The sequence below is a fragment of the Prionailurus bengalensis genome, chromosome D1 (assembly GCF_016509475.1).
Source record: "Prionailurus bengalensis isolate Pbe53 chromosome D1, Fcat_Pben_1.1_paternal_pri, whole genome shotgun sequence".
In the NCBI taxonomy this organism is placed as follows: domain Eukaryota; kingdom Metazoa; phylum Chordata; class Mammalia; order Carnivora; family Felidae; genus Prionailurus; species Prionailurus bengalensis.
The window spans coordinates 63,519,336-63,531,369 of NC_057346.1; the positions used below are offsets into that span (position 1 = coordinate 63,519,336).

Sequence of the window (12,034 nt, forward strand, 5' to 3'; positions counted from 1 at the left end):
TGCCTGTTGGCCATCTGGATGTCTTCAGAGAACTGTCTATTCATGTTTTCTGCCCATTTCTTCACTGTATTATTTGTTTTTCGGGTGTGGAGTTTGGTGACTTCTTTATAGATTTTGGATACTAGTCTGGCCTGATTTTCTAAGTGCTTTGCAACTTATCTAGTACACATTCACTGGGAAGAAGGGTAGCTTTACCTTTAATCTGGATTGGCTTCCTCAGTTTTTGCTCTAAGTTTATGGCTGGGTCAAATTTTTTCCTAAAATCTTAAAGCTGTAATGGTGGACAGATAGGTAGGCTCCTGGGGCTCTGATAGAAGGGGACAGTGCTGACAATTCATATCTTCAAGATCCCCAGCAGATCCTTTCTTTTTCCAAGACCTGCCCTGTGCCCTGAATATGTTTCCTGGGAGTATATAACTAACGTGAGAATGGACTGAGATGTTGGAAAGGGGTCGAGTTCTTTGCTTTTCTCTTTGGACCTGGTGATAAGTCTCTGAGGCCTAGCTAATGTGGCTTAGCTTGCATGAAGTTCTCCAGGTCTGTTCCTCCAGACATCCATTCATTCAATAAGTATCACTGGAGACCCAGTACGTATTAGGAACTGCTAGATGCTGGAGATGCAGACATGAACAAGACACACTCATTCTCTTTCTTTGGGGTTTTACAGTTCAGTTGGGGGAATAATATTAAATAAGTTGATGCCAATAAAATATAATTTCAAATTGTGATAAGTGCTATATAATAAAGAGAATACCGCCTTTCCTCTGGCTGCTCCTGTGTGTGTGTGTATGTGTACGGGTGCGTGTGTGTGTACATGTAGGGGAAAGCACATCAGAGGCACTTTGGTTTAGATTGAAGTTATTAACAAAATATCTTGCAGGTTATGAGATGAAATAAGAGGAGAGTTTCAAGGAGGGGGAAGCAGTTAGTATTAAATGCTACTGAAGCAAGTAAGAAAAATCTGAAAAATGTTCATTGGTTTTAGTAACAAGGAGGAGGTTGGTGAGAGTGATTTATTTCAGTCAGTTTTGTGAAGGGGAAGCCAGATTTTAGTGCATTCAGGAGCAAACGGGAGATAAGGAAGTAGAAATCACATTTTACTATTCTTTCATGAAGGTTGGCTTGAAAGGGAGAGAGAGATAATGGGACACTGGTGTCTGGATAGACCTCCTAAAAAAAATAAGATAGATGTTCATAGCCCTTACGACAATGCTTGAGAAGTGGGTGTTCAATATTTTTTTGCACAGTGCATGAATAAATATAGGCTAACAATAAGAAAAGAAAGAGATTGAAAATATAGCATGAAGAGAGGATAAAGGATCCACTTCACAAATGGAGGAATTAGTCTTACAGAGAAGAAAGGGCATTGCTTCCTCTCAAGTTGATTAGGATGGGATTAGGATGGGAATCTGGGCAGATAAATGTGTGGGAAAGCAGCTGAACTAGGGGAAGTTAGTTGACGGCCAAGAACCTCAGTTTTCTCTGGGGAGGGAAGGAGGCAGGGAAGGGAATGAGGTGGGGCCTGGCAGGGCTGGGCATGGGAGTAGGTAGAGGTCTGGAATAGCAGCTGAGGGGACTGAAAGATATAGGGTGCCTGAGGACTTGTATGAAGATACCAGAGCAGCATGAGCCCATAATTGAGATCAGATACCAGGAATCCGTCGAGGGGCTGATATTCCTGGTTCAGTAATCTTCTGAACCAATTTAGATCACGTAGGACTCTTAACTGTTGAGGAAATGAAACTTCAGTAGCTGTTACATGGTTCAAATGTCCCGATCCAACATCAAGGTTACAAGCCCTATTGTTGATATGAACTTTTAGAGTAGGATGGCACTGTTATCTCTGGGGTAACTTGTTCTGTTGATCTAGGTTTGGGTCAATTAGTGACATTGCTATATACTTGACTAGTATAGTCCAGGTGTTCAGTTTTTGGTTTCTTGGAAAATTAATTTTTATATCAATTTTGTTGGCTGGCGTTGAAGGGTAAAAAGACTGAAAGTACTGGTGTAGGCTTGAGGGGATTGAAGAATGCACCATTGGATCCTGGCTGGAAAGGAAAGGATGTGAAACTAGAAGTTAGGTGGTGATGGGGGAAGAGCAAGAAAGACTCACAGGCATGGAATCATGCAGAGTTGGAAAGCAGGCATAATGGGGGCAATGGTTAGGAGATCTAGGTTAGGAAGCAGTGGTGGAGAAATCAGGCCTGTGGGCTTGCTAGATGATGAGCTGGGAAAACAAAATATTCCCATTTCATTCAGTATTATATAATAATAGCTTCATAGTAATCATAAGAAGTCCAGAATGATTATTCATTTGTCAGAAAGGGAAGGGTTGTTCATTGATTGGTCTGTGTGAATATAGCTGCTTGACGGTATTTGCTCGGTATGTGAATACCTTTGGGTATAGGCGGTAGGGTAGGGTATAGGCTCTGACAATACTACATCACATCCTCTTCGGCATCCAATCTGCTCCTCCTTTCACTGGCTAACAGTGGCAAGCTGACTCCTTATTCTGTCTCTTTTCTCCTGATTTTTTTTTTTTTAATCATACAGGTCTCAGCTTGATACACAAGTTCCTGGGAAGAAAACATTACAGAAGAGAAGCTCTGGCTTCTCATTTCAGACTTCCCTCCTGGGTAGTCAGGTGATGACCATTATGAAGACAGAGAGATACCTGAAGAAGATCCACTTCCTCTATCTCAATGTAGCTCCCAGCCGGCACTTTAGGTAAGTCCAGATGGCTTTTACTCTGGCCACTCCCTGTTTTCCTCCCATGCTATCTCCCACCCGGCTTCCTCTCCTTACCCACTCCTCTCCTGTCCTTTCTCTTCTCTGGCTGCTTCTCCTCTGTCTTCCAGTTTGCCTCCCTCTTCCCTTCTCAGCTTCCTCCTTTCCGTTCTGCACCTCTTCTTTGCTCCCTTTGCTCTCACAGCCTTTTCTACTTTTGGTTCTGTCTTCTTTATTCTGTCCTAAAATGGTAGAAACATTTGGTCGTAGCCTCGGAAGGGAATCTAATGGGGATCTCTTCCAACTCCAGTGCACAAATCTGGTGTTTGAACAGTGAGGGGAAGCTTTGAGTTTCCCAAGGGGCCCTGTTCCTTAGACTGAACCAAGCTCTGTCTTCTTTTAACTTCTACCTTCTGGTCCTGGTTTTAGCTCTGGGGCTATAAAAACAAGTCCCCTCCTTCCACATGACTCAGGAGGTGTTCATTTTCTTCTGTTAGCTCTAAAATTTATGTATGTCTCAAAGCCCTGTTCAAATCCCATCTCTTCTCAGAAATAATAATTACCATTAATCAATTTTTTTCCAAGCATTGTGCTGTTATTATTTCCATACATGAGACGAGCACCCTGAGGCATAAAGAGGTTAAGTAACTTGTCACATACTAAGTGGTAGAAACAGACAAACCTAGCACTGTCTTAACTCAAAAGTCCATGCTCTTCAGCAGTATGTCGTGTACCCTCCCAGAAGGCTCTGTTTCCTACATACACTGCTGTCTTTCTCCTGAGCTTATGTAGCACTAATGGGGCATATCCATGCATTTACTGATCAGGTCATTTAACAAGTTCTCACTGAAAGCATTGTGCCAGTTATTAAGCAGTTGTCTTTTGGCTCTTCTCTCACTACTTCATGACACTGGGGCTGAGACTGCAAACTTTACTCCTCCTTTTTCAACTGGCCTCCTGTTAGTTTTGTTTTGTTTTTTTATTGTTTATTTATTTTTGACAGAGAGAGAGAGACAGAGCATGAGCGGGGGAAGGGCAGAGAGAGAGAGGGAGACTCAGAATCCGAAGCAGGCTCCAGGCTCTGAGCTGTCAGCACAGAGCCCGACGGGGCTCAAACTCACAGGCCAGGAGATCATGACCTGAGCCAAAGTCGCGCTCAACTGACTGAGCCACCCAGGCGCCCCCTGTTAGGTTTGCTTAGTAGGGGGTGCTAGAAGGAGACTGGACAGCAAGATAAGAGAAGGAACTTCCTCTTTCCCTTGCTTGCTCCTTCTGTCAGGATTGGTCCTCCACCCTGGCAGCAGTGGGCACCTTCTGAATTAGCCTCTTCATGATTCTGACGGCACCAGCGCCAGCTGGGTGGCACCTGCCCATCAGCTTTCTGAATCTTGACTGCCCCTCCTCCAAACTCTGAAGGCACTAGTACCAGTCTGGCAGCACCTCCAATGAAATCCAGGCCCCAGGTCTACAAGCCCCTCCCCCAAGCTCATAGCTTCTGAGAATCCAGACCCCTTCCCTATGTTCCTCTCATTCTAGAGCTGGCATCCATTTCTGTGGTTATTGTATCAGTGCCACCTTGGTGTTCCCTTTCAGCTGTTTGTTTCTTTGACACCTTAAAAAAAAAAAAAAGCTCTCTATTAAATTCACTTCGTTGAAATGCCCTGTTTGGTTTCTGCTTTCCTGATTGGACCGTTACTGATATCATGAAAGGAAAGGAGCCTCAAATATGGGATTCTGATATTGCCTTGGTAATGTCCTTGGCCTTGAACAGTACTGAGCTCCGTGCAAATGGTGTATAGGGTCCTAGTAATCCATGCCATGTAGTGGCATCACAGTTAATGAAATGATCACTTGTGGCTGACTGTGATGAACTACCTACTGACACTCAGTGGCCAGCCACCACACCTGACCAGTAACAGTGGCGGTGTGGGACGGGATGCTTACTGACTGCAGTGGAGAGCTCACACCAAGAAAATTACAAGCTTAGAACTTTTAAACTATCAGCTCCATCATAATCAGAGAAGCAGCACAATCAAAGATAATTAGGCACACGGAGAGACAAGAAACCATGAGCAAGAGAACTAAAAGGCAGTGAATAATTATAGGATGAACATCTGCCAAAGAAGGAAATCCAGTGAAGTGAGTTTAGCATTTGGTGGTGCTTTTCCCCAAACAGAGGTGCCTGTGGATCCCACTATTGGCGATTGTGTGTCAGTTTTACTGTCAGCTCCTGAGCCGAGCTTTGGGTAGGCACAGACAGCCAAAGATCAGAGGCTGCAGCTGGGGACCCACACCCAGGAAAGCCCTGTTTTCTGCTTCAACCTATAATGTGACCAGGGTACAAACCCAGAGCCCACGGCATTTAATTTGGACTTCCCTGATGTGTCCATACAGATGATTTTCATATTTTACCAGTTTATTTTGCCTTTTTCTAGTTGTTCTCAAGTGAGAGTGTTCTAAATTTCTAGTGCACCATTAGTTAAAGCAGAACCCTGCCCTTTATTGTTTCCTTTTGTTTCTTGGACATGTAATGGTTTTTTTTTTTTTTCCAATGTGTTTGAATTTATCAATTTTTTCTTGGATTTGTCCCAGGTTTTTTAATTAAGTTTTTCATTTTAATTCTAACATAGTTAACATACAGTGTTATATTGGTATTTGTCCTGGATGTTAATTCATACTCAGATAGGAATTTATTTCTTCACTTCCTTAGAGTCTTCATTCAAGTGTCACCTCTCCCTCCCTCCCCCTCCCCCCTCCCCCCAAACTCTTGTCCTCCCCTGGTATTGCCAACCTCCTCTTCCTGTGCTTTTCTTCCCCTCTCATTTATTATGTTTATCATCTTTCTTCTTCAATAGAATGAGAGCTGGTCAGGGCAGGGATTTTTGTTTGTTATGTTTAACAGCATACCCTGAGGGTTTAGAACAATTTGGCATAGAGTAGAGACTCAATAACATTTGTTGAATGAATGAATGAATTATCCAGAGTAGGAACAGGCATGGAGGCAAGTAGATGATGAGTTCCATATAGAACTTGCTGTGTTTCAGTAAGGCAGAGAGCTTGAGGTGTTTGGGAAGCAGTTGAATACTCTCTAGCATCACTTAATACTCCGATTGATCTGAGCCCTTTGAGGGCAAGGACTATGTAGCAGTTATTTTTATGTCCTCATCTCCAATCACAGCACTTGGACAGAAGGGAAACTCAATAAATGGTTTAATTAAATTCCATATGAAGTCAGGAACTGAATTTTTCCTGTTTACTGCTATATCCTTAGTGCCTAGCACAGTCGAATGAGTAACTATCCCCCAAAGGAGCACTCGCTGTGGGGAGTGAGAAGAGTACCCTCTATCCTGACCATGTGCAGGAAGAGTAGCATTTAGGGGTGCCTGGCTGGCTCATTCTGTAGAGCATGGAACTCTTGACCTTGGGGTTGTAAGTTTGGTTGTACAATGTTGGTTGTAGAGATTACTTAAAATCCTAGAAGAAGAAGGAGAAGAGGGAGAAGAAGGAGGAGAAAAAGAAGAAGAAAGCAGCTTCTGACAAAGAGAAAAGAAAGAGTAGTGTTCATAAGAAGGTCATAAGGGAAGGAATGGCCCCTTGGGGGAGCCAGGGTTCAATTAGTACAGGAAACTGTGGGAAACTAAGCAGCCCAGTGGTTAAGGGAGGTGACTTGAGTCAGGTAGATTCAGTTTTAAATCCTATATTCTTTCCTTAACTATCTTGGAAAAAGTTATGGCTCCTCTTTGTTTCAGAAGAAATGGTTTGGGGAAAAAGAGTACTTGGGAAAATCTAGTCACTTTGTCAGAAAGGAAACAAAGTTTTACATGACTTGACTTAGTGAGTTCATTCTGGATCTATCTAAATGTTCTTCAGTCATTTGCTTAATCATGTATTCTAGAAAGTTGAGAGGGAAGAGATAGAAGAGGGCCCTTTTATCTCTTAGGCATTATAGGCATAGGAACTGGGACATCAAAGCTTATAAAGGGCTTTCAAATATACCTAATGCTTAAGTATATTATTGGCTCCAAGTTATAAAAATAAAACTGTAAAATAAAAGTTGATAAATACTTTATTGAATGTGCCCAAACAGCATTATGCTAACCAGTCCCCTGCAACTAGATACAACTATATAAATGGCATTTAGTTTGGGAAGCAGGTGCATTGTGCTGAAGTAAGAGAACTTAGTAGGATTTTAAGGTGGCTCCGGAGGTACTTGAGTGGTTCTTTGGTTGCAGTTTTCCTCTTTATTTGCCTGTGTCGAGTCTTCTATTCACCCCCTGCTTTTCCCCATTCTCAGTTACTCCCAACAGCACCCACTGATTTTCTCTGCATGTTATTTCAGTACCTAGAGATATACATATTTTATCATCTCTAAGATGTACTTTTTTTTTTTTTTTACATTTTAACATCTCTGAAATTATGATGCATCTTACAAATTGGTGGAGTATCACATTGGCAGCATTTTAATGTTTCTTTTTTTTTTTTTTTAACGCTGCAGCTTACAACTGATGGCATCTTAGGTTTGATGGAATGTAAGGTATCTGGATCTGGAGATATGATCTTCTTAGACCTGGCTGGGTGCCTTTTTCTTTCTTCCCTTCCATCTTTGGCTTCCATTTATTCTTAATATTTATTTCCTTGGGGCACTTGGATGACTCCATTGGTTAAGGGTCCGGCTCTTGATTTTGGCTCAGGTCATGATCTCACGGTTTAGTTCGTGGGATGGAACCCTGTGTGGGGCTCTGCACTGACAGCAGGGAGCCTGCTTGGGATTCTCTCTCTCTCTCTCTCTCTGTCCCTCCCCCACTTGCTCTCTCTCTCAAAATAAATAAATAAACTTTTAAAACATTAATAATATTTGCTTCCTTTTTTGAGTTTGAAGATCATTCTTTTCTCTTTCCTTCTTCCCACTTTCTTCTGCCTTCATTCCTGCTTCCATGTTTCGCCTCTCCATCCTTCTTTTGTCCCTTCCTGACGTCTGCAGGAGTTCCCAGGGCTCCTGCTGACCAGAGCTCTTTTCTAAAGGCCCTACAGCCTGGTGGTGGTGCCACCCAAGAAGGTGAACCCTGAGTACTACATCTTCTCTCCCTTTGGGATCCTGCATGTCCATCCTGTGGAGGGCAGTGAGACGATCACGCTGGGCACCTGGCACCGCCATTCTGTCCTCTGGCAACAGCTCCAGTCCATCCCGTTCTTCAAATATTGCCTCTTATACAAGGCCTTGGCTTGGTAGGTGGTGACAGTATGGGATGTGGGGAGAAGTGTTGTGGGGAGCAGTAGCATGCTCTCGCTGCCCTCTGGTCTGTAGTTGGAAGAGGAGTGTGAAGTTGCACGGGCTGCACCGGCACCGGACTTTCCTAGGGAAGCATCTGCTCCTTGCTGTGCCCCACTTTGGAGCTGGGCTTCTGCATATTAGCAGGTAAGGTCTTCAAAATACAATGTCAATGGACCTTTTGAATTATTGTTACAAAAAAAACAATAACATGTTCCTTGTAGAAGGTTTGGAAGACATGAAAAAGCACAAAGAGAAAAAAATCTTTAATTTTACCAACCGTAAATAACCACGACAAACATTTTGCACATTTCCCTTCTGGTCTTATTTTTTTTTTTTTTAAATTTTTTTTTTTTCAACGTTTATTTATTTTTGGGACAGAGAGAGACAGAGCATGAATGGGCGAGGGGCAGAGAGAGAGGGAGACACAGAATCGGAAACAGGCTCCAGGCTCTGAGCCATCAGCCCAGAGCCCAACGCGGGGCCTGAACTCACGGACTGCAAGATCGTGACCTGGCTGAAGTCGGACGCTTAACCGACTGCGCCACCCAGGCGCCCCTCTGGTCTTATTTTCTATCACATATACGTATGTGGTCATACTTGACATACTGTTAAGTAAGCAGTTTTTTTATGAATAATGTATCTTGAGCATATTTTCATGTAATTAGGTATTCCTACATCACCTTGCCCCAGACCACACAATTATTGAGTATTGGATCTAGGGATGTAACTCAGGTGCCTGAATTCAAATTCTCTGCTCTTCCCATGGTACCTTTTGGGTTCTTTTTTTGAAGAAAAGCTTAGTTATTCCTGTTTTCAGTACTTTCTTACTTATCTTGCACTCCTCAGCCACTCTAATTCTCTTCAGTGATAGAAGTTGCAAACTCAGATGCCCACAGGGCCTGAGCCGGAGCTATGGAAGAAACATAGTGGATTAGGTGCAAGACATGAGGGAGCAGGGGAATACAGTCTGGAGACTGCATCTAAATAGGACAGTCACTACTGAGTTCCAGTTGTCTGTTGCCTCTGGGAATATGGGTACAGCATGCCAGCTGCCTTGTTTTTCAGGATTTCCTGGAAATCCACATTTTGTTGTAAAATGTCTTAATTTTACCTACTTAACTCAAATTTTTATTAAAACAGTGTGCTGGCCAACTCTTACTGGAACATATGAAAACATTTTCAGTCTGAATTTGACCCACGGGTTACTAGTTTGAAACCTTTGCTCTGGGAATCCTCCAATCTAGCCTAATCATCATAGTGTAATTAAAAGCATAAGGGCTTGGAGACTGGACAGATCTGAATTTAAATCCTGAACCCTAGCAAGCACTTTACTCTTTGAGCCTCGTTTCCTGATATAAAAACTAGGGATAAACGTTTCTACCACGCAGCTATAGTGAGAATTAAGTGAGATTGTAAATATAAAGTACCATGTTCAATGCCTTTTAACAGGTGCTGAATAAATGATACCCATTATGATCACCTTTTGCTTATTGGGGATCTTTCGTCTTTTTCAAGGATTTTTAGAGATGTAGAATTCTCATGGAGAGAGTAGATAACAGAAGCAGGTTTTCTCAGGGATGGTCAGCCCATAGAGAAGTTAGAGGTTCCTCACCTTTGATCCTAAAACTGATCTGCCCATCTAGATTTTTTGGGCCCTTAGGCCTTTCAAGGAGACACTCTCCTGGCAGAAAGGTCAGTCAGTAGAAACATTTGCACATAACTCCAGGCCTTTCCCCAAAGCATTCCCCGGCCAGCAACTTCCTCAGCTTGAATTCTTCCAAAGAATTCTCAAGAGGAATCTGTCTCTGTAGGTCACCAGGAATATTAGAATCTTTCTAAATCTTTGCTTATTCTGTGGTGTGCTGGGCTAGGAAGAGGTCAGAAGTGTTCAAGGAAAGAAGGCTGAGATGCTGGCTCTGACAAGCTTAGCCATTGATTGCAGGCTTCTGCAGGAGCTACGCTCTGTATCCTGGCTCCCCCGAGACCCCGATCAATGCTATGGGCTGCTGGACCTGCAACGGGCTCTAGCCAAGGAGAACCACAAGGCTCTGCAGCTGCTCCATCGCTGCCTGCACCTCTGCACATCCATCCTGCACCTGGTAAGAGGCTGCAGTGCAATTTATTGTGAACCTTTTCCCCAAGCTGAGCTTGCCAGAGGCCCAGTCTCCTCTTGGCTCATGCTTCTCCTGGGATCCCCTGTGTGGTCTGGACTCTGAAGTTGGCCCAGAGCCATTGTCCTGCCCGGCACCAGCAGTCTCTGTTGTGGGGTGGATGGATCAATTACAGATGGGCAGAGGCTTGGACCCAACCTTTTCCCTAAGGGTTGGTCCTGGCCTTGAGCAGGGAGGAGAAGGAACATAGCAATGGTTTTTCTTTAGCTGTTTGTGCCAGGGGCATTAGGGAATTTGAAAGTTGGAGTCTGGATCTTTTATGCTACTAGGCTTATCTTTGAACCTATTTTGAATCTTCAGTAGGCCACTGTGGCTGGTAGAAGCATCCGGTGATGGAGTCCTTCCTAATTATGCATCTGTGCATAATTTTGCATCTGTGGTACCTGCCCTCTGCCTAGGGCTCCTGGAGGCCCTGCTACATGTTCCTGTCACTATAGTTTGCTGTCTGTCGGGTGGGGCTGGATATTTACCCAGTTCTCTGGCTAATCGCCGTCTCTAGGTAAACTAGATCTGAGAGAGATCTAGTACATGAGAAATAATGTACGAGAAGCCCTAGGTAGATTCATACAGGGAAATGGCCTTCAGCCTCCAGACAATAACAGCTGGACCTGACACTGCACTAAGCTGAATGGGGCCGAAGGTGGGGGCAAGCTATTCCATGGCCTTTCTGTACCTCCCAGTTCCTAAATCCCACTCTTGTTTTAATGTTACAAAAATATTAAAATTTTTTAATAGTAGTTTACTTTGGGGGTGCCTGGGTAGCTCAGTTGGTTAAGCATCCAACTCTTGATTTCAGCTCAGGTCATGAGCCCATGGTTGTGGGCATGCTGGGCATGGAGCCTGCTTAAGATTCTCTCTCTGCCCTTCCCCTGCTCGCTCTCTCTCTCTCTCTCTCTCTCTCTCTCAAAATAAAAAATAAATAAATAAAAATAGAGGTTTATTTTGTCAATTAAGGTACATTTTGCATGCAGTAAACAAATTGTAAGTGTGCAGTTTGTTGAAATATTTACATGTATATACATCCATGTAACCACCACCCAGATCAAGATGTAGAACATTTCCAGCACCTCAGCAAGCTCCCTGGTACCTCTCCTGTCAGTACCCCCACAAAGGTAACTACTACTCTGATCTCTGTCACCGTAGATTAATTTAGTCTGATTTTGAATTTCATATAAATGGAATCAACATTTTTTTTTTCACTCAACATTATGTTAGCAAGGTTTATCCATAATCTTCTAGGAAGCAGTGGTTCACTCTTTTGTATGCTATGTGGTATTTCCTGTATGAATATACCACAATTTATTCTCCTATCGATAGACATTTGAGTTTGTTTCAGCTTTTGCTGTTATGAATAATGCTGATGAGAACATCTTTTTTTTTAATTTTTTTTAACATTTATTTATTTTTGAGACAGAGAGAGAGTATGAACAGGGGAGGGTCAGAGAAAGAGGGAGACACAGAATCTGAAACAGGCTTCAGGCTCTGAGCTGTCAGCACAGAACCCGACGCGGGGCTCAAACCCACGGACCGTGAGATCATGACCTGAGCTGAAGTCGGACGCTTAACTGACTGAGCCACCCAGGCGCCCCTGATGAGAACATTCTTGTGCATGTCCCTTGGTGGACATAAGCACTCATTTGTTTGGAGTATGTGTTCTAGGAGTGAAACTGCTGGAATAAGGTACATGTCTGTTTTACAGTACCAAACAGTTTTCTGGAGTGGTTGTACCAGTTTGTATTCCCCAACAGTGTAGGAGACTTCCAATTGTCCTATGTTCTCATCAACCTTTAGTATTGTCAGGGTTTTTAATTTTAGCCAAACTGGTATATAGTGGTATCTCATTGTAGTTTTGTTTGTTTGTTTG

At 43.2% G+C, this 12,034-nt stretch overlaps 1 protein-coding gene across 3 annotated transcripts in view; it reads left to right on the forward strand.

Moving 5' to 3' along the window:
- DNHD1 (dynein heavy chain domain 1) overlaps positions 1-12,034 on the forward strand; it is an 80,009-nt gene that overhangs the window by 2,770 nt on the left and 65,205 nt on the right. For all 3 annotated transcript variants that reach the window (XM_043580517.1, XM_043580514.1, XM_043580516.1), the window contains exons 3-6: positions 2,554-2,727; positions 7,750-7,953; positions 8,033-8,143; positions 9,942-10,098. In XM_043580517.1, the coding sequence (XP_043436452.1) occupies positions 2,554-2,727; positions 7,750-7,953; positions 8,033-8,143; positions 9,942-10,098 (646 nt within the window). The remainder of the gene's footprint in view (positions 1-2,553; positions 2,728-7,749; positions 7,954-8,032; positions 8,144-9,941; positions 10,099-12,034) is intronic.